This window comes from Elephas maximus, chromosome 17 (assembly GCF_024166365.1).
Source record: "Elephas maximus indicus isolate mEleMax1 chromosome 17, mEleMax1 primary haplotype, whole genome shotgun sequence".
Taxonomy (NCBI): Eukaryota; Metazoa; Chordata; class Mammalia; order Proboscidea; family Elephantidae; genus Elephas; species Elephas maximus.
Window position 1 is genome coordinate 40,321,513 of NC_064835.1, and position 22,383 is coordinate 40,343,895.

The 22,383-nt window shown below is 46.9% G+C and overlaps 1 protein-coding gene across 5 annotated transcripts in view; it reads left to right on the forward strand.

Annotated features, from left to right (window-relative positions):
* LOC126060764 (beta-galactosidase-1-like protein 2) overlaps window positions 1-22,383 on the forward strand; it is a 45,662-nt gene that overhangs the window by 6,546 nt on the left and 16,733 nt on the right. For 2 of the 5 annotated variants that reach the window (XM_049857030.1, XM_049857031.1), the window contains exons 2-8: window positions 10,018-10,137; window positions 10,309-10,506; window positions 12,920-12,988; window positions 13,672-13,767; window positions 15,660-15,768; window positions 17,361-17,453; window positions 21,518-21,599. In XM_049857030.1, coding sequence (XP_049712987.1) covers window positions 10,018-10,137; window positions 10,309-10,506; window positions 12,920-12,988; window positions 13,672-13,767; window positions 15,660-15,768; window positions 17,361-17,453; window positions 21,518-21,599 — 767 coding nt within the window. Of the gene's footprint in view, window positions 1-8,501; window positions 9,842-10,017; window positions 10,138-10,308; window positions 10,507-12,919; window positions 12,989-13,671; window positions 13,768-15,659; window positions 15,769-17,360; window positions 17,454-21,517; window positions 21,600-22,383 lie in introns of those variants that run through there. The other 3 variants (XM_049857034.1, XM_049857032.1, XM_049857033.1) reach the window with 3 other exon arrangements.

Sequence of the window (22,383 nt, forward strand, 5' to 3'; positions counted from 1 at the left end):
GCATGTCCCATAAAAGATAAGTTCATTTCCTGCTCAGCTCTGCTGCACTCGCTGCCCTGCACTGGCACCATCCGAGGCCCGGATCCCGAGCACTGACTGTAGGAAGAACAGGAGGAGAACCTACCAAACTCCTCCTCAGCAACAGCGCCCAACTTAGCAATGTAGGTCACTCTCTTTGATCCAGTCATGGCCAGTCCTTTCTTCCCCGTATGTGGGCAATTGTGCCTCTTCCTGAGTTTCTGTGAGGGAATTGATTTATGAGCTTTGCCTTTTCTAGGACCGTGCTCTGTTTGAAGCCTTAGTCATATTCTCTGGAATATTCCATCTCTTTGAACTCTGTCCCTTTGATCTGGTGGTGAAGTTTTCAGCATCTGGGAAGTGCCTCTTTGAGCAGTTAATCACCTCTGTGGTGCAGGTGGGAAGCAGGCTGTCTGGGCAGTGACTCCCAGTCAGGAAGACACAGGCTGTCTGCACCTCTCCACCCTGTGCTTCGATTCTTACACAACCAGGCTAGCCAACACCTGAAGGAGACGGGACTTGTCTTGCCACAAGAACACTGACATTACTGGTACTTTTGTGATTACCAGAAGATTGCAGGCAGAAAGCCACGTAGCCTAGGCAGCAGAAATATCAGAAAGTTGGCCAAAGGGTTCTCCTCACCTTAGGTCAAGGAAGTAGCAAGTGAAATAAAAGCACTTCATCTCTGATGAGATGACTCAGAGTTCCAATATCTCACCTGACTGCTCTTGTGAAGAGAAAGAGTTTTCAGAACCTCAGGACGTGAAGTCCAGCCCAGTGCTTATTATCCAGCAGGGTGGTTTTGGTGTGAGGCTATTTGCTTCTGCTTCTCCACTGAAGTTTCTCTTTTGCTTAAGCCTTTTTCCCCTGATGTTAAAGACCATATTGAAAATGAGTTTCCATCATGTGGGGCTTCTCCTGGGATAGAAACCCACTGCTGTCGAGTCGATTCTGACTCATAGTGATGCTATAGGACAGAGTAGAACTGCCCCATAGAGTTTCCAAGGAGTGCCTGGTGGATTTGAACTGCCAATCTTTTGATTAGCAGCCGTAACTCTTAACACCTACACCACCAGGGTTTCCTGTGATAGAAAGACAGGGGTATTTTTAGAGGCTCATGTAATGAAGCAGATTTTTCTTGACTGGTGCCTGCCCAGTGGGAACTCTTGGTATTCTTTGCTTCTGTACTGTAACACTCTCAGCAAACTGAGTTAGCGGGGCTGTTCCTTTCAAGAACAAACTATTTTTCCTTAAAATATTTTTGATCACAGTGGTCTGATCTGCAGCCAGTCATGGGGATGGCACAGGACAGGACAATGTTTCGTTCTGTTGTGCGTAGGGTTGCCATGAGTTGGAGGACAACCTGATGGCAGCTGACAACAACAATATATGAACATGATTAAAAATTTGAACAGTAAAAGGGGAATATAATAAAGAGAAACTTCCACTCCCCTTGGGCGCTAGAGACGATTACTGATAATGGTTTCTTCCAGGGATATTCTATGCATATGCAAAAAAATACCAAAAAAAGCCAAAACCTGTTGCTGTCGAGTTGATTCCAACTCATAGTGACCCTACAGGACAGAGTAGAACTGCCTCATAGAGTTTCCAGCCTGGAATCTTTATGGAAGCAGACTGCTACATATTTCTCCTGCAGAGTGGTTAGTGAGTTCGAACCGCTGACCTTTCAGTTAGCAATCACTTCAATCACTGCGACACTAAACTCTAAACCAAACCAAACCTGTTGCCATCAAATCGTGTGCTTTTTTACAGGAAAATAGTTATACATGCTCCCCAATTTGTCCACCAGATGCAGTATTTATTTAAACAGCCCCCTATTGATGGGCATTGATTGTTTGCAATATTTTAGCTATGACTAACAAAATTGTGTTGAATATCTAAAGGATATATTTCTATAAGTAGAATTTCTGATCATAAGCTATATTTATTTTAAATCTTGATAGACATTTCCAAAATAGTGCATTCCATTTCTATTGGATCTGTGCAGAAGAGGTTCTGAGCTCAACTCTAGTCTGAGGGAGGAAGTTCTGTTTAGCCTGTGAGAGCAGTATAGAGTCTTGTCTGTAAGAGCTAGCCTATCTTCTATGTTACATCCCATTTTGTTCACTATTTCATGAAATCATTTCATTTGGACTCTACAAGCATCTCCAAGATCAGGATCTTGTTATCAATAGAGTCCTTTTGAGTTATCTAACAGAGTTTTCACTTTTCTCTAGGCTGAAATTCAGTACTTTTTCTATTTCCCAAGGTAAAGGTACAGTATCACAAAGCTTAGGACAGTCACTTTTGTTTTTGCTGTGTGGTTGATTATTAGTGAAGGGCTTTTGTTATTTCACAATGACATCTCAGGGTTTTGGCCTAGTGAACCCTTATTCATGCACATACTTACTGCAGTGTCTAAAAAATGTTGCCATCTGAACCACCAGCATTGCCCCAGGGTCACATAGACACCCATTTGGCCGGCCTCATAGGCACCTAGGTGCTCAATCAGTTCATGGTTTACCTAAAGGCCTTTTCAGAGGGAAAGGTAGAGGTGCTAGGATTGCGATAGTGCCATTGACCTCTTGCTCGGGACTCTGCACCTCTGCTTTCAGAGTGGAAGGCCTGAGCCCTTTGGGAATATTTAATGCTTCTCCCAGTAAAGTAGGGGCCTGAAGCATTAGGCCTGGGCCAAGGAGCATACCCAGAAAGGAGGTCCAGCACAAGGCAGAGTTCATTTCCCTGAGGCTGAAGCTCTTGGGGCCCAAGGGTTGATCCAAGAGGCAATATTTTGGGGTTGTGGCATTTAGGACATCGACTTGTGCCAAGGAGTGAGCAGTTACTTCATTAGACCCTCCAACTCCCCTGCAGAGGGAGGAGAGAAAAGAACTGAAGCCTGGTGGGACTGAAATATCTCCCATGGACTAGTGTAGAATAGGATGTCCAGTGAAATTACACCTCAGAGGAGCCTGTAACCTCATCTGAACCTAGAGAGTGATTAATAGACGTTTGCATTTTAGAACCAAGTGAGGAAATTTATACGTGAGATGATGTCTTGGTTATTTTAACATATCTAAATTAAGCCCAAAAAACCCAGTGCTGTCAATTCCGACTCATAGCGACCCTATAGGACAGAGTAGAACTGCCCCATAGAGTTTCCAAGGAGCGCCTGGTGGATTCGAACTGCCAACCCTTTGGTTAGCATCCGTAGCACTTAATCACCACACCACCAGGGTTTCCATTAACATATCTAGTATCTAAATAACAGTCTCTGGCATGACCACTTGGACAAATGAGGAGGTGGGTGTTTTTTTGGTCAGTATACTAATATGATACCCTGGACCTGGATTCAGTTGACTCTCCGCTTAGTGGGGCTCAGTAGGGCTATGGTGCATCTGAAAATTGGATTGGTAAGCCATCCTTTCAGATAAGCAGTACAAATTACGACCAGTGCTAAAATAACAGGCCCCTGAGATCATTAAGGACTTGCGTTCTTGGAATCGAAGGACTATTACTGCAGATTCCTACCTTGTGTACCCGGCTTGTCCATAGCCTTGGCTAGCCTAAAATGAATGAGTTTTGTCAGTTCAAGATACTGCCTCTGCCCTGTCAAGTTGGCCTGTCCATATCTGGGTCAGACTCTGCACAGTAGAACAGGTGTTTCTGGCCCCCAGCTGGGCTGCCCATCCCCACCATGACCATGGTTACTGACCAATGTTTCCAGGATTTACAGGTGACAAAGGAATGCCCTCTGGTATGGTAAGAAACATTTCAAGGTCTGTCTTGATTAGCACAGCTCCTTAAAGGAGCTCATTCAAGGAGGTGGCTGGGTCTGGTACTTCTCCCACCCCAGCCGGGCTGTAAGACCCTCTCTGACACTTGAGAATGAATTCATGGGTCTATTCCAAGTGAAAGAGGTTGTAACTTTGTCACCTACTTCTCCACCCTTCTCCATTGAAACATATCCATCCAGCGTGTTTACCATGTCCAATGACATCCAGCCCGCATGGAGCCTACCTTGTACCCTATAATTCACTTCAGTGATCAGGAATAAAGTATTAGAAGGCTTAGTCCGTCTACCCACTCCTCCTTCACAGTCGCAACCAGCCCAAGCCTGAGAGAATTCCTCAGCACAGTGTATAGTGAAACTCAAGACCTAAGTAAAGTCCTGTCGTTCATGAAGCTCTAATGTGTATCATCATCTCATCAAACACTGTTTCCAGGACCAGTACCAGTACTAGCTGCCATGGAGTTGACTCTGACTCATGTTGACCCCGTGTGTGTCAGAGTAGAACTGTGTACCATGGGCTTTTCTGTGGCTGATTTTTTGGAAGTAGATCATCAGGCCTTTCTTCTGGGCACCTCTGGGTGCACTCCAGCCAAAACCTTGTTAACCATTTGCACCACCCAGAGACTCCATGTTTCCATTCCAACCTAGTTTTTTTTTTTTTCTTTCTCCTCTATTTGGTTTTTATAACCTGTTTTGGCATGTCTGTGTTATACAGCCTGTAATGTGTGCACGGCATGCCCTATTTCCAGTGGCCTAAGGAGGGTTTGTGAAGGGGCTGTTATGTCGTGGGGGTCCTTACCAGACAACCTGAAATGGATGTGTCCCTCCAGGACCCTGACCACAGACTGAATATGGCTCCATGCCTTCTAGGTGCAGGAGCAGAGTATGACCGAGCAGAGCAAACCCAGGGGCAAAGCTCAGGTCATTGACCATGGTCTGCTGTGCATTTATTCTGGGACAGAGAGGAGTCACTGACCCTAAAATAAAGCACACGTACAAAGGAACAGAAACCCCAGAAGAAAGTGTTAATATCAGCTCCAGCTAGAAAGAAGCAGATGCCCTGGTTACATCTCACAAAGAACATGAATTCTTTAATTCATGATGAATAAACCACTCACTAGGAAGAGCAATGGAAGCGAGGCCGTTTCCCCAGGTTTGGTTAGCCACTTGATCCATAATCTAGAAGTGAAGGCTCTCTGACTGTTCCTCCAAACACATGTAGCCACACAGTGCATATTTCCTTCATTTTGTTATTACTAAGTACAGGAATTCTTGGGGTTGCTATTAAAATTATAATCATTAATGTTAGTGGTCACTGTTAAATTAACAGCCATCTGCATGGTGTCTTGTTACTTATGAAGCTCTAACGTGTATCATTTTCTCACGGTGACAGATGTGAACTCTTTTTCACAGGGAATCCTTTGCAGAAACTCAGCATTTATCACCTCATTGCAGTGATGTCTTCTCTTATATTAATGCATTGACAGCTTCTCTAGGCATCTCCCAGGCCGTTTCTAAGAAGGAAACAGTTGAATTCTCCAGAATTTGGAATTTGATAACAGCTAGCTTTTTTTGTTTGCAATGTTTATCTTGTACCTCTTGATAAGCACTGAGAAGAAATATTAAAGAAAAATATCTAGAGAATCGTTGGGTATAAACGGACTACGGAGCCCTGGTGGCATAGTCGTTAAGCGCTCAGCTGCCAGCCGGAATGTCAGAGGTTTGAACCCACCATGGGAACAAGATGTGGCAGTCTGCGTCCATAAAGATTACAACTTCAGAAACCCTATGGGGTTAGTTCTCCATTAAGAGACGATAAATGTGGCGTAGTGGTTAAGAGCTTGGCTGCTAACCAAAAGGTCAGCAGCTTGAATCCACCGGGCACTCCTTGGAAACTGTATGGGGCAGTTCTACTCTGTCCTATAGGGTTACTATGAGTCAGAATCGACTCAATGGCAATGGGTTTTTCTATATGCATATCTCAGAGGGGAAGATGCAGACCAGTGCTTCTCAAACTTAACCTTGGAGCCAGTGAAGCACAGCCTTTGAGTCAGGAGGCTGCAGGTAAAGCCTGAGTTTCTGGATTTCTAACACCTGGAGAAGTAAGCCCAGACGCGGGTTTCCTAATTATTAGTCATCAACAAGGGAACTAATTAGGGACTGTTTGCTGCTGGCAGGGAGGACTTGAAAATGAGGGTGGGGCTGAGTCCCCCCCTACACTGAGATAGGTGGGGAGGGAGAGGTGCTCAGCCTTCCAGAAGCACGCTCCCACACAACTTAGAAGCAGGGACCTGTGCTTTGGTCCAGGGTTGCAGATTGTTCTTTTGAGGTTCTGGCCAGTGAATGAGGATTGCCACCTGGTGGGCTGATTGCTTATTTTATTATCATTTTTAAAAACAGAGAGAGAGACAGAGACACAGAGACAGGAAGGGCTGGAGGATGAGGGCAGCTATGGTCAAACCAAGAGAGACAAACTCTCCCATGACTGAAATGTGAGAAACTTCAGTCAAAACCTGAGTAGTCAGGAACTTGTAGCCAAAGGAACGAACCAGGTGGAAAGAGCAAGAGGAAGGGGGTAGCTAGCAGAAGGCCCCAGGCCCTAGACATTGGCTGCAGAGGGGACTCTGAGGCCGCTTTCAGCAGTCCAGAGTCTCATCCTCTAATACAGGGTGGAAAACTTTTCCCATAAAGAGCCGGAGGATGGTACTGTGGACACTGTGGGCCGGAAGTTCTCTGCCTCAGCTACTCGGCTGTGCTGCTGTAGCAGGAAAGCAGCTGTAGATGATTCGTAGAAGAATGAGAGTCTGGGTGCCAATAAAACCACTTAAGGACACTGAAATTCTAACTTTATATTTCATATAATTTTTATGTGACACAATATTATTCTTTTGATTTTTCCCCCCCCAGTCATTTAAAAATGTAAAAAAACACCTTAAACTTACAGGCCTTACAAAGCAGACAGCAGGCTGGATTTGGCCTGAGGCCATAGTCTGTCTCCCCCTGGCATGGTATAGGGGGACTTGAACTGATAGGGTCCCAGTGGACAGAATCTTTCATTGTAAGATTTTAGAAATTGTAGTAAGATGGCTTGGCACAGCCTAGCACATAAAATAAATTAGACACTAAATAAAAAGAGGAGAGAATGGAAAGGTTGGCACTATTCCACACTGAGGCCATAAAAGACCCAATGGGGCTGTTCTCTCTAATATGCAAAAGCATGGTAAAACACATGTATATCAGATAGTGATAAGACTCTTTCACAGCACATCACAGAGTATTTCGTTTATGTCTCACCCTCACAGCAGCCTTTCTCAGCAGTCAGGGCAGGTATTAACCCTGTTTTACAGAAGCGGAAACTCATGCTCAGAGAGCTAGTGTCACTAGCCCCCAATGACAGTGCTACTAAGGATCAGAACCAAAATTCACATCCAAACCTTCCTCTTGTATATGCTGTTTTCACTTCCTTACAGGTGGTGCTCTGGAGGACTTGTGCTCTCAAGTATCATTTGTAAGCTACTTGTCAGAACACGGAACTTAAAGAAAGGAAAAAGTGGGGATTACGTTCCCAGGTTCCCCACAAATGACTCTTTCATCTGTAGTGCAGCAGAACTATAGTTCTGTTGCCTCAGTGTGAGTTTTGGGCCCTAGGGGCTGTGAGAGGTAGGAAAACCCATTGCCATTGAGTGGATTCCAACTCATAGTGAGCCTAGAGGACAGAATAGAACTGCCTTCTAGGATTTCCAAGGAGTGATTGGTGGATTCAAACGGCCGACCTTTGGGTTAGCAGCTGCAATCTTAACCACTGCACCACTAGGGCTCAGAGAAGTAGGAAGGAGTAGGTAAAAAATAATTTTCTTTGCTCATGAGTGGCCCTAGACAAAATCCCCAGGTTGTCAGTGGATATCTGTGGCACCTTCTGCCCTCTTGGCATATGTCCCATCCTAGACTCTTCCTAGTCTGGTGGCTCTCAGCCTTGCACTTCAGAATCTACTGGGAAGCTTTCAAAAATACCTAGACTGTGTCCCACTTCTGGCAGTCAGGGGTGAACCCTGGGCATTGGTAGCTTTTAATAGTTCCCTAGTGAGAAGTGATTCAAATATGCTGCCAACTTTCAGAACCATTGTGACCAAACCCAAACCTCCTTTTAGTGTAGCTGACTTCAGTTGATTACATGAATTCACAGTACGCTAGTCTCCCCCACATCCCCTGCATCCATTTGGTTACCAAGACAAGTAAATTTAATTTGGTCAATATCTTTGTCCTCCCACCTCTATTATCACAACGCCAAGGCCAGGCCATTGTTTCTGGTCTACAGCACCACCTCTCAGTCTCTCTGTGGTGGAGAGCCAATTTTTGCTACTTTTTATTGATTTATTTTTGATTTCTAATCCATTACTTATAAAAATATACCACAAATAAATTACTAGAAAAATGAAATATGAAGACGTACAAAATACGTGCCTAATTTTTTATTAAATTCAACAGATACGGAATTACTCTCCTTGGTATAAAAGTATGTAAGTGCTTGCCCTCAGTTTCTGCGCTGGTCTCAGACTGTGGGAAAGCACAGCCCGTGGCTAGAGTGGGCGTCACACGACCTCAGCCCTGGTCTGCTTGTCTCCGGTTCTCTTGTTGTTGTTTTTTTTTTTTTTCATTCTCAACTAGTTCATCCTCCACTCTTCTCAGACTTGGATTTGCTCAGTCTTCCTAGTCTCATGACGCTCCACCACACTGAGCTTGCTTGCCAGTCCTTGAATAGACTATGCTTTCATATTTCTGTGCTTTTGCCCCAAGTTTCCTCTGTTTGATGTTCTTTCTTGTATTCCCCGCCTTCAATACCAGTGCACATGTCATCTTCTGTCTGAGGCCTTTGCTGACACCACCTGGATGATTTAGATAATTTCTTCATTCAGCAATTATCTGTATGTTTTGACCATTGTCCTTGGTCATCTCTAGGACTGGTGACATCATTTATGGGGCTTAGTGCAAAATGAATATGCAGGACCCCTTGTTTAAAAAGTATCAAGAATTTCACGATGACGACAGTACAGTATGAAACAACTGTGGGTTCTCTGAGTGCAGGGCCCTGGGCGACTGTGCAGGTCGCAGGCCTGTAAAACTGTCCCCAGGCATTCCTTGTACACATTTCTGTATCAGCTCTGTGTCACTGAACTGCAGTAGTTGTGCAACAGAACTCCTCACAGGGACCGTGACAGGTCTTGCTTGGAGGAATGCATTGGTAGTATGGGAGTGAGATTCTAGAAGATGCAGACATTGTTGAGTCCTAGGTCAGAATTGCTGTCCTTAGCCACATCTGGGTCGCACATGTCTGTTTCTTCTAGGAGACCAGTCTCGGTGTGCATCCATATTGATTGAGGGAATGGCAGTTGGACCTTCAACAAAATGGTCCCCCAGTGGTATAATTCCAGCCAGTGCCACAAAATGTATTCAAAACTGTAAGCAGTGTAGGGAACTATTTTCAGCAGAGGATCCTGGCCAGGCCTTAAGCCCTCTAGTGTCAGGAGCTGTCAATAAACTAGCTGAGGAAGAAAAAAAATACCCACTCAAATTGGCTTTTGTCTCAGATTCACTTGTGTTCTTGTTTTCTGTCCCCCCTTTGCTAAATTTTCTGGCTGGAAACCTCCATGCTCCCAACTTCTTTTTCTGGGCTTTCCTCCAATCACTGCCTGTGGGCAGTGGCTTAGTCTCTTCTGTAACTAGCTTATACCCACTGAAGAAAAAAAGGGGGGGGGAGCAGAATTTTAGGAGAAATACATCACTGAGATCCTCTTGAGGGGGATTCTCTTGCTCAACCCAAGGGATACCAAGAGCTGCTTTTTCAATGGACTAGAACTTTCCACAGTGTTCCCAGGTAGAGCTATCTGTCATGCTGGGTTATTTCTTGGCTGACACTTGATCTTCAGAAAATAACTAAGACCTGGAGATTTGGTTGATGCTGCTTCTAGCCCAGATATCCTTTTCCAGGTATCTGTACCTTGAGTTGGACAGCTGTGACCATGAGGTGGTTCAGAGGTACTATTGAAGTAGATGCTGCCTTAGTATTTAAGCAGCGGCCTAAAGAGTTGGCCACTATTGGCACCTGTTTGCCACCTGCTCTCCTGTCCCTGAAGCCAAAAGGCAGCCGCTCAGCTTCCTGAGGACCCTCTTCCAATGTCAGCGTGACCTCACTTCATCCTCTCTCTTTTTAGCACCCACACCTTCATGTTGAAAATTGTGTTTGTCTTGTTCCTGACTGCAACGTCAGCTTCCTCTTCCCCTGCAGTGGGGCCCAGACCCGTGAGTGGTGCTGAAGAAAGACTCTGCCCAAGGTTTGGCTATGTTGGAGGGTGGGGAGCTTTTCCAGAACACCCTAGAAGCAGGCCCCTTTAAGAAGACTGGCTTGGGGCCTGCAAGGGAGAAGAGGAGGCCCATGTCTTCTCTGGGCCCTCTCACTGCTGATGGGAGAGCTTCCTGGCTTATGACTGTCTCACCCTTTCCAGGTTGGATTGGCATAATCTGATCCCTCCATGGGTAAGACATCGCCAGTTAGGGCTACAGGCGAAAGGCCAGAACTTCATGCTGGAGAGCTCTACCTTCTGGATCTTCGGGGGCTCTGTGCACTACTTCCGGGTGCCCAGGCAGTACTGGAGGGACCGCTTGCTGAAGCTGAAGGCTTGTGGCTTGAACACCCTCACCACGTGAGTGCTGGCCTTGGTCCCATTCCACCAACTCTACTTACCAAACAGGGACTCCGGCCATCTGCATCCCAGGCCCAGAGTCCGGGGCTTTTTCAGTGCAGGCCCAGCCTGGGATTCTCCCTTGTGTCTAGGAGGGATGAACCCTGTCAGATCCTAAACCTGAGTACCCCTGTAAGTGAAGCCTTGGCTGAGTTTTGTGAGGAAAAGTATTGGAGTTGGAATTAGCCTAAACCTTCTGCCTGGAAACCCTGGTGGCATAGTAGTTAAGAACTATGGCTGCTAACCAAATGTTGGCAGCTGAGGTCTAATGGGTAAGACAGTCTCCCTCTCTCCTTACCCTCACTAAAACTCCAGATTAATGGGGATGGTACGAGGTGAAATACAGGTTAAGTTCTAGAGAAACAGAAACATGAGAGTGTAGTGAAGGGAGTGAGGAAGTACGTAGTAGGTGAATACAGTATCATGATTCATTTTTTGAAACTCCTCAATTTATACAGCAAGTGAGTGTGATCTTCAAATTAGCTACCACAAGAAGCTATTTTTTAGTATTCCTCTTTTGGAATTATCTTAAGAATGCTGTGGCCTATCATTCTAGCACCTGGCAGAGTGATTGGCACATGGTAGGCACTCAAATAAAGGTTGAATGTGTGAGTCATTTAAAATTTACTATCAGTTGTGAAAAATCTTGGTCTTTTTGTGGATTTTTTTTTTTTTTTTCCAAAATTGCAAACAGATATTCGGATCCAAGTCTATGAAATAAAGTGGGCTATTTTTTAGGCTGGGTTATTCCATTTTCAGGCAAAAATATGTGATTATAAATCAAGAAGATAGATTTTCTTGGGTGACTTGTGAATTAGCCTTGAAGACAATTCCCCAAAAGTGTTACAGGGTGTTTGAACTGTGACAACATTGTTGAAATAAACTGTGGGTAACCTCCCAGAAAGACAGCTTTTAAGGATCCATTTCTTTGCATATGTAAATCTGATGCTGGGGTTGCAGTAACACCTTATAGGACTCCTGAAGGAATATTGTAGGACTATTGTGGGGACAATCTATATTTGCTTAAACATGAAACTCTTGAGTTTGAATTGAAAGCAGGAAAGCCTTGTCTCCCTTGACCTGTGCAGGCTCTCTGCATTTGGAGAGGGTCCACTGGAGGCTGCAGGGTGGGATGGGAGCGGAGGTGGCAGCTGTCAGCACTGCTATCAGGTGTGAACTCATCATACCTCCTGCCTCCTGAGTCAGGCCCCTTCCAGACCTTACACTGTCTTTAGAGTTAGAACCTCCATTTTGTTCTATCTTTTGGAGCCATGTATGCTTCAGTAAAAATAGGGCTGATAATTGGGCTCTCCTCTTCCCATTTTTTTTTTTTAATAATTTGTTTTATTTTTAGTTTTTGAGGATATACACAGCAAAAATACACCAATTCAAGTGTCTACATGTACGATTTGGTGATTACATTTTTCAAGTTGTGTAACCGTTCTTACCCTCGTTTTCTGAGTTGTTCCTCCACCAGTAACATAAACTCCCTGCCCCCTAAGGCTCTTATCTAATCTTTTGAGTTGCTTTTCTCAATTTGACCCTGTACAGATAGTCCTTAAAAGAGCATAATGCTCAATGCAGACATTCTTTACTAGTTAAACTGAACTATTGTGGTTTCAAGAAGACTTCAGGGGATACCTTTGGTTTAAAGTTTAAAGACTATATTGGGGCTCTTTGCCTACTTTTAACTTCCTTTCCAATAAAGTTACTTCTTGGAAAGAGAGCTCGCCTGTGATTGTGGAGTGGGACCTCTAACACAGCATGTCTGTGCTTCACCCAAATGTCATTGACATCCCACCCCTTCTCCTCGGGTAATTCGACGTTAGTCCCTCAGGGACTTGCCCTGGGCTCTCTAAGGCCTCTTGTTGTTAGCTGTCATTGAGTTGGCTCTAACTCATGGTGACTTTATCTATAACAGAATAAAATGCTTGAGTCCATTGTGCGGTGCCTTTCAGCCTAAGGGGCTCATCTTCCGGTGCTATATCGGACACTGTTCTATTGTGATCCATGAGGTTTTCATTGACTAATTTTGGGAAGTAGATTGTCAGGGCTTCCTTCCTAGTGTGTCTTAGTCTAGAAGCTCTGCTGAAAACTGTCCAGCATGTGTGACCCTGCTGGTGTTTGAAATACCAGTGGTATAGCTTCCAGCATCACAACAGCACACAAAACTACCACAGGATGACAAACTGGCACTTGTGGCCAAGGCCCCTAGATTTCTTCCATCAGTTCTTGGTTCTAATCCCAAAGGCATTAAGACAATGTACCTAAGAAACACATCTTCAACTGCGAGAGTGGGTTTTAGGGATAAAGAAGGTAATCTGGGAAATGAAGTGGAATGAATGGAAAGCTCTTGCCTGTATTCCTATTACAGCTATGTTCCCTGGAACCTCCATGAGCCGGAAAGAGGCAAATTTGACTTCTCTGGGAATCTGGATCTGGAGTAAGTGTTGATGTTGTTTCTGTTGCCAGACCCTGGGTGGGACGCAGAGAGGTGGCACCTGGGATTGCTTAGGAACAGTGGATCATTACTGGGAGAGACAGAGTCTGAAGCCACATTCTTGTGACACTCAGAAAGGTGTTACACCCAGGACCAGTCACTCTCCAGTGGGCACTTGTTACCCCTGGTGAGGCAGGGCCTCCAACCTCTGTGCCCAGACTTCTCCCTGCACCCACAGAGGCTACCCAAGGCCCTGGGAGGAGGCCTGGGTGCAGTGTGGGCCCATCACCTGGCTGGGACAGGGGCTGCTTTTAGGGGTCAGTTTTGCTGTTAGGACCCTGCTAGCACCCTCTCTGAGATCCTTCCGTCTTAGCTCCCCTTGGGTCTGTGCAGACGGTGAAAACCCCACTCCCAGGGATACCTCTACCTTGGGATTCCTTGCTCTGCTGGTGGGAGGGCTGCAGCCTTTGCTTCACTAACCTCATTCTCCTGGTTAGAGGTTAGAAAGAGTGAGGCAAGGCGAGGAGCCAACAGCTCCGTCTCTACACTCCAAGCTCTGCATTCTGTGCACTGCGCTGAGCATCCTCCCTCCCTCCTCTGGCTCACACTCCCTACAGCACCCCCACCCCCACCCCCGTCAGCCTCATTTCTGTCAGGAGAGTCACCGACACTGTCTCCCTCCCTAGGGCCTTTATCTGGATGGCCTCGGAGCTTGGACTGTGGGTGATTCTGCGTCCAGGGCCCTATATCTGCAGTGAGATTGACCTTGGGGGCTTGCCCAGGTGAGCAGGGCTGGGACAGACCTCACGCCGTGGTCTTGTGTTCTCGTGCAAAATGCTAATCACAAAAATAGGTCCATTGTATTTTTAAAGTACAGGATTCCATTCTGTACTGTATTTCCTTTTCAGAACAAGTGGAGCCCACAAACGATCATTTTAAATAATGTGAAAATTACCTTAAAATTTCTGTCTTTTCTTTTTCTATGTGGCAAGCAGCAGGTGGAAGAATTGGCCGTCCCCAACTTCATCAGGGTTTTACTGTTTAGTTCTAACCCCAGTGAAGTCATTTAACTTTGCTGGAACCTCACTTTCTCTATCCATAAAATAGGAAAAATACAGCCTGCCTTGCCTGTTTCTCAGGAAGGTTACTAGAAATTTTTAAAAGTCTGAGCATTTTGTAAGTAAATATAAGAAAACAAATTATTGTTGTATCCTCAAATCTCAGGCTTTAATTTACTGTCTTATGTGTGCTATCAGCTGAGTTCAGTGCAATAATCTACCATTGGAATAGAAATCTGGATGAGTCATCCCTAGTTGTTCTAACGATTGTCATGATTTCCTGGTAACCGAGTCCCTTGTTAGTACAGAAGTCTTCCCCTTCCTCACGCTGCCTGGCCGCCCCAGGAGGGCAGAAAGCAGCCCTGTGTTGTCAGCTCTCCTGGGAGTGGCCGCTCGCAGCACAGATGCACAGTACTGCTTGTTTTCTGTTTCCAACACGACGCAGCCCTTCCCCAAGGGGCACACGGGCTCTGTCCTCCTCCACCCAGGTCGCCTCAGCTCCGTGCTGCTCTCAGAGTAGCCAGAGAGGGCCCCCGCCTTATGGATTAGAAACTAGCAACTCTCAGTCAGAGGCTTCCTTGAGCTCAGCTGGGCCAAGCACAGCGGCAGGACAGGATTTAACAGTCCTAATTTAGAAGTATGTCACTAACATGGAGGCCCCACCCTTCACTACCTGTGGGCCCAGGCCCTGGTCTCCGCCTTTAAGCAGGTACAGGGGACACCCACCTAGGGAGGCAGCTGGGAGCACTGCGTAGCAGGTGGAGTGCTGAAACTGAGTGGATGAGAAACAGCCTTATGGGAGGTAGACATGGAGATGCTAACCTGGAGGAATCTCCTCACCCCTCATCTGTTTTTTACCTAGCGTACATTGATAACTTTCTGACCCTGTTCAGGACTTCCAGACCAAGGCAAGGGAAGCATTAAACTTTTGTTAGAAAATATAAGTGTTTCCTGAGAATTTCAACTAGAAGGGACAATACCATGACTCCAGCTTTGAAACTGATCCCTGGTGCTCTCTGTTCATCTGGCGTTCTGTGGCCACAACACTTAGGTTGTAAAAAGCTCATCTTGTTCGCTGCTCCTTTCTGGGCTAAGCCCTGCAGAGCCTTTGGGGCTGTGCAGATGCCTCCTTCCTTCCGGCTCTGGCTTCTGGTCTAGAGTAGAGGGGCAGAGCCAGTCACCTTTCTTAGTCTCAGTCTGAGACCTGTTTTCCCAGGAGATGGGGAGGGCAGCCGAGTCTGTGTTCTCCTCCATCCCCAGTGGTCCCTGGCCCTTTGGCGTCACCCCTTTGTAAGAATATTACAGAGAAAATGCTGAAAACTGGGTTGGAATGGAACCTTTTGGGCTGGGCCCAGTGAAGAGCTTTTCTCACTCTGACCCGCAGCCCTGCCATATAGCCGTGAAGTGGGAAGTACCTGCTGGGACTGATGTCCTTTAATAGGGATGCAGTGGGGAGTGGAGACCATGAGCTGCGTGGCTTCACACTCTGGCAGGTTTTGAACAATCCCATCATTTCCTGGCTGGACAGAAATATTGGGGGGTTTGGGGATGAATTTGAAGCCTGTCCCAGTCAAGCCACGGATAGTGAAACTAACAGTCCTGCGTCTTGCTCCAAGCTGGCTACTCCAAGACCCTAACATGAAGCTGAGAACCACATACAAGGGCTTCACCGAGGCCGTGGACCTTTACTTTGATCACCTGATAGCCAGGGTGGTCCCACTCCAGGTAAAAAGCAGACCGGCTCCTTTCTTCTTTGCCTGTTTCCCTGTTGGTAGTAGATGGTCCTGGGCTAGCCCTCAGGCCAGGACGCTCACATGCTTGTTGATACAGGAGCACACTCTTCTTCACTGCCTGATTGAGTGTTGGCCTGATGTTTTGTAGCTGACCGCTGTTTAAGAGACCTGTGTGTGGCGCTGTTGTCTCAGGCATTGTGTGGCTGAGAGGACAGGTGGCCTCAGGGCTTGCACTGCTTTGCGTCGGGCCCAAGCAGCTGTGGGGGATGGGGGTAATTGTGCCTGTCCTGTGGCACCATGTGCTCAGCTGTCACAGAGAAGGAGTACATATGGACAAGCACTTGCCTCTAAGACAGCAGTGAGTCCCAGATGCAGTGAGTCTGGGAACTCTGCAGCCAAAAAGATGCTGCGTACATGTTATTTAGTACCTAAAACCTACGTGGTAAAATGAAGTTTTGGGGAGAAGTATCGTAACAGCTCATGGAATAACTGTAAGCAATACAAAAACAGGATTGGGAGTAATTAACAGTTGCTTATGTAAAACTAAGAAGAGTCACATTAAAAAATTAGTACATCAACAAAAAGTTGCTCTTGAGTCAATGGTTTAAAATGTTCACCCTGATTGTGGGTAGAGTTGCCAGATAAAACACAGGACATGCAGTTAGATTTGAATTTTAGCTAAGGAAAGAATATTTTTATATAGGTATGTCTCAAATCATAGGACATACTTAGGCTAAAAATAGTTATTGTTATCTGAAATTCAAATTTAACTGGGTGTCCTGCATTTGTATTTTTTAATTCTGGCAACCCTGATCATGTGAGAAGAAAGAAGCTAGGAAGTTACTAGCCTAAATATTTTCTGGCAAGGTGCAATTACTGGAGTTGTTTAAACACAGATGATTCGCAGCTTTTGGTAGGAGGCGGGGTGGTAGAGGCCGAGTGGGAGCAGCAGGGGAGGCCATGTGAGGAAGCCGGGTGGTAGAGGCTGGGTAGAAGCAGCAGGGGAGGCCATGTGAGGAAGCCAGGTGGTAGAGGCTGGATAGGAGCAGCAGGGGAGACCATGTGAGGAAGCCGGGTGGTAGAGGCTGGATAAGAGCAGCAGGGGAGGCCATGTGAGGAAGCCGGGTGGTAGAGGCTGGGTAGGAGCAGCAGGGGAGGCCATGTGAGGAAGCCGGGTGGTAGAGGCTGGGTAGGAGCAGCAGGGGAGGCCATGTGAGGAAGCCGGGTGGTAGAGGCCGGGTAGGAGCAGCAGGGGAGGCCATGTGAGGAAGCTGGGTGGTAGAGGCTGGGTAGGAGCAGCAGGGGAGGCCATGTGAGGAAGCCGGGTGGTAGAGGCTGGATAGGAGCAGCAGGGGAGTCCGTGTGAGGAAACCGGGTGTTAGAGGCTGGGTAGGAGCAGCAGGGGAGGCCATGTGAGGAATATGGCCCAGAAGCATCCTTAAACACAGAAACTGCGTGCCAGACCTTTGGAGACTATTGTTTCAAGTGGAACATTTTGTTAGTAATTAGTAATAGGGATGGTGAATTTAGGTAACCCAGTTTCCTGTAAAGAGCAACTCAGCTGATTGTCTCTCTTCTCCCCAGTACAAGCTTGGGGGACCCATTATTGCTGTGCAGGTGGAGAATGAATATGGCTCCTATAACAAAGACCCAGCCTACATGCCTTACGTCAAGAAGGTAGGAGCAAATCCCCTCTGTGTCTGACCGCTTTTCTCTCCTCCTGTTTCTCCACAACACAGAGACCTTTGACCTTCCTTAGACTTGATCTCTTTTCTCAGGGCTCTTCCTAAGACAGAATGGGCTGAGCCTTCAGAGGAGCCAGGACTCTGTTCAAGCCTTAGCTTTGTCCCACGTTTGCCCTCCATGATTTTAGTTATTTTGGCCAAAAGAGGGAAATCACACTGTTATTAGTATTCACCAACACAAATATGCACAGTCTAATACTAGAAATGGGTGGAAGGCAGAGTAACTTAGTCTGCTAAGTGGAAAAAGGCAGATAGAAAGCAGTGGAAGAACTCTCAAGAGTCACAAAAACGGTAATAAAAGGAACATTGATTTCGCGTTTTTACACAGTACTTTCACATTATAAAGCTATTGTCTATCTAATGAGTTTAATAATGGAAGTTGAGAAGAGACATATAACTGTATTCTTAGCTGTAAAATATAGGTTATTAATGTTATTGAGCAAGTAAGTTTTTAAGAAGTCATAAAAGTCAAAGGTTATGATTTTTTTACTGTCTCCATATTTTGTCTAATTTCTCTGAAAAATTACACAAATTTATAGAGCTATGAGAATTATATGTCTTCTTATTTCCTCATAGTCTGTTAACATTTTTGTTATATTTGTGAATTGATGCCAATTTAATGGGTGATAGGAAGTACCCTAAGTGGTCTGAAGCCCTGGTGGCATAGTGGTTGAGAGCTTGGCTGCTAACCAAAAGCTCAGCAGTTCGGATCCACCAGCTGCTCCAAGGAAGCCCTGTGGGGCAGTTCAACTCTGTCATCTAGCGTCTCCATGACTCAGAATCGACTTGATGGCAATGGGTTTGGTTTTTTTTTTTAAGTGGTTGTAACTTTTATGTCAAGAGTGGGTTATTATTTTTAATTCTTGTTGGCTTTGTTATGCCCTTTCATATCCTTTGAGGCTTTGCTGTAGCTTCCTAAACTTTTATCAATTACGTATACTTTTTTGATCTCAGTATCTCAGTTTAGGATCTTGGACCTTAAACATTTTTGATATCAAATATCTACCAATATGTGAATTGTCAACATTTTTTATATTGACTTGTTTTTGTTTTAATTTGTTTTACCTATTTATTCATTCATTTACTCATTTGATACATATTTTTTGAGCAGCTATTATGTGCCAGACACTGTTGTAGATTCAGTAAACACGTCCAATTTTTTTTTTAGTTTTATCTTTCAAACTGGTCCTCTTGGTTTCCAGTGATTTTTCTGTTTTGCTTCAGTTGTCAGAAATTGTCCCGTCTCACGTTTCGACCAGGCACCAGTTCAGGTCTGGAGGACCAGAGGCTTACTGTGTGGTGCTTGGCTTTAAGCTGTCTGGAATGCATTGTGGGCTGTGGTGGGGCTGTGGGTCTAATCATCTTCTCACACTGACACCACGTTTCCCAGCACCACTTATTCATTAATGAATCCTTTCTTCATTGTTTCATTTCAGCAGGGTTGTCCCTTGTTTGCTCTTCACTGATGAGTCTAAATTGGGGTTGCAATTCTTCTGCATGGGTGGATTCTGACTAGTAGTCACACTGAACGCCCACAGGTGCTGCTGAGCTAAGAGGTGTGTCTGACTCAGTTGAGTGGTGAGCTTAGAGGAGGCTTCCTGGTGGGGCACTCGTGTCTGAAGCAGTGGTCCCATCCTGGCCACACACTGCATCATCAGGGTTTTAAAACTCCCTGTGCCCGGCCATGTAATGTGGCAGTGAAATCAGGACCTCTGAGTGGTTTTCACACATCTGGGTCCAATATGACACTGAGGTTGAGAAGTGCTGATTTAATATGACAAATTGGTCACACCAGCGGAGGGCAGAGACAGAAAAAAAGAGGAGTACTGAAGAGAATAGGCTTGATATTCAAATCTGATTCCAGTCACTAAGTAACTGTGACCTGGAACAAACGACAGGTTTTCTGAGCCTCTGTTTTCTCTCCTGTGAAGTGGGACTACTAAGTACCTGCCCCTTTGAATTGTGAGTATTATGGGAGTTGTCAATAAATCAAACTTGGACAGAGTCTCAAATTGGTTTTGGAGGACTTGGAGGGTTAGTCATAGTATGAGTTGCAAAAATGTTAATTAACCTCAGAGGTTGCACCCAACTTAAGGGTGCCTTGGATTTGGCCTTCACTAACTGGGCAGCATCTCTTCTGTGTCACGTACAGATTTATTTTCCATCCGGAAACCTGTAGGTTCCTATCTACTCTCCCTCCCTTCTCCTCACCTTTGGAAAGCACTCTTTCTAGGGAGCAAGGATACGGCCAGGAAGGGTGGCACTGCTGAAGCTGGTAGGGGAGGGTCTGCTCCGAAGGCCCAGTCCCAGCCACCAGGCCTGGGTGAGCACACACTTGCAGCTCTCTCTTCGTCTTTGATTAGCAGAGCAGTCCCAGCCAGGCCCAGGTGGGAGTGCTTCTCTGCCACACCTAGTTCTCGCTGATGATCTCTGGGGCCCTGGATCTTCAGCCGCTGTTTACTTGCTCAATTGCAGAAAAGGAGGAAGAGAGCTTGCAGCTCCTTTGGGGACATCTTCTGCGCAGTCCTGGCTCCCTGGTGCCTGGGTGTGTGAGGCCGGGGCAATAGCAGCCTCAGCACCCAGCCCCTACCACCCAGAGGTCCTTGAGGGACCCCTCCTGAGCTGCTGTGGCCTTTTCCTGTGGTGCTGGATGGCTGTAGGCACAGCATAGGATGACCTGAGTGTCATCATGTTCAAGGTGGAGACAAGAGCACCTTTTTCTAAGGCTCCTGTGGGAAGTGGGTGCCATCCCAGTACTTGGTTTATTGCTGCTGCTCAGTAAATAGTAATTATCCCTTACTCCACTAATGTGGAGTCAATAAATAAATGCCTGTGAAGACCCACATATAAATAGTGAAGATGGTGATTACCCGTGTTTATGCCCTTTCAACCCACTCCGTGCTACACGTGTATGGTAGGAGCCTAAGGAAATGTGTGTTAAGTATGAGTGCATGCCTGGTGGATAATGGGAGGTGGTAGATTCGGGGCTTTTGATGAAAACCTCACCTGTTCTCATGGCTTAAACTCGCACAGTTAAATTGTCCCTGAGGGAGACAGCCGTCTGTTCTCTCCTTACTGGCAGCTGGGGTTACGTACAAGTGACATTCACCTACTAGATTCTCTCTCTGGCTCCCCTATTTCCTAATATGTTTAGCTGAAGGAAGCAGTCCTATTCTAATACCTGCAGGGACAGTTTAGGAAGAACCCCCTGCTGGGTTCCTGAGCCGAAAGGCCCCGGCCCCAGTGCATGGCCTCTGTAGGCAGTAGCCTCTGGGTCAGGACCATATCTGTCATTAGCTCCGTAGCCTGTAACACGCCAGCCTGCCTTCCTGAGGTCCTTCATCTGTAAAACGAAGGTATCTGTTGTGGAGATTGAGGAGGATGGCTTATTGCCAAGTGCTGAGCAAAAGACCCAGCACCACAATAAATGTTCCACAGGTGCTGACAGCTCTCCCCAGTGGCCAGTGGCCACCATCCTTCAAGCATGATGCGTGCTCCCACCTCTTGCCTTTGGCAGCATCAGGCGGGTACAGAGCACCATGGACAGGTGACTTGCTAGTCGAGCCTTGTCCCTACTGTTGACCAGAGACCAAACTGGACTGGGTGGGGGAAGGTGCTGGCTGCTGGCTCCACTATGGAGCCCAGCGGACAATGCCAGGTGACAGTGTGGCAGTGGCCCTGCAGGGCTGGCCTCTGAGCAGGCCTGTCAGGAACAGCAGACTGGCTAGACGAGGCACTGCACCCAGATTGGGAGTGGCCAGGGGTCCCCCAGTATGGGACAGCCATGCTCCAGCTGTGACTGGAATTTGGGCTTGCCGGAGCTTTGCCAAATGTGGCAGGCAGACAGGATTGCCTTCTCTCAGTTCTCTGCAGAGAAGTACGTGGTTATCTCCAGTGTCTCCCTCTTCCCCATCAAGCTGCCCTACCCAGTTGCATGACACCGCAGACACTTTGAGGAGTCAGGACAGACTTTGACACATCTCCTTTTCCCCACAGGCCTTAGAGGATCGAGGCATTGTGGAGCTGCTCCTGACCTCAGACAACAAGGACGGCCTGAGCAAGGGAGTCATCCACGGAGGTACTGCATGGGGGCCCTGCAAGGGAACCATCACCTGGGTAGGCGTGGGCACAGCTGGGCACCCTGATGCCTGCTCTTCCCCAGTTTACACGGCACAGGCCCCAAAGCTTCTGTCTTATAAGGATCAGAGAGTCCACATCAGAGGCGGACATGCATTACCCAGCTCTGTAGCTGGTCTCTCCTGTCTGCTGACCACTGTTTATACTCAGGACACAAGCAGTGCTCTGCAGACCTAAGGACAAGGGGCAGCAGGTGGGCTCACAGGGCTTAGGTTTGTCTGTTCCATTCTGGCTGTGCCTCCTGCCTGGACACAGTCTGTTGGTGAAGGGATGAGCCAGTGAGTGAGGGGCCCCATCAGGAGCTTCGGGCCCTCCTTTGGCCCCAGTACCTGTGCCTGCTCAGCACTGCACCAGCTCAGCTACTCCTTGTTTTGTTCCCTTTGTGCCTTCCTCCACTAGACTGAACTACTTGAAAGTCAGAACCTTTGTCTGTGTTCCTTTGAACAGTACCTGGTACGTGGCTGGCACGCAGTAAATGACTGTTGAATGAATGAAAAGAAAGGCCCTTGTCCCCAGGCAGAGCCAGTCAGAGGACCAGATCCCTAGTCTCCCTGATGAGGCTGAGCAGAGGGGAGAAGGAACCTGGCTCCCCTTGGGGCAAGGGCGCTTCCCGTCCTCCCCACAAGGTGGCACTGCATCCCCGTGGCTGGGGCCCTCAGGTGGGGGCCGGGGCGCTTCCCGGCCTTCTCACAAGGTGGCACTGCATCCCCATGACGGGGGGGCCC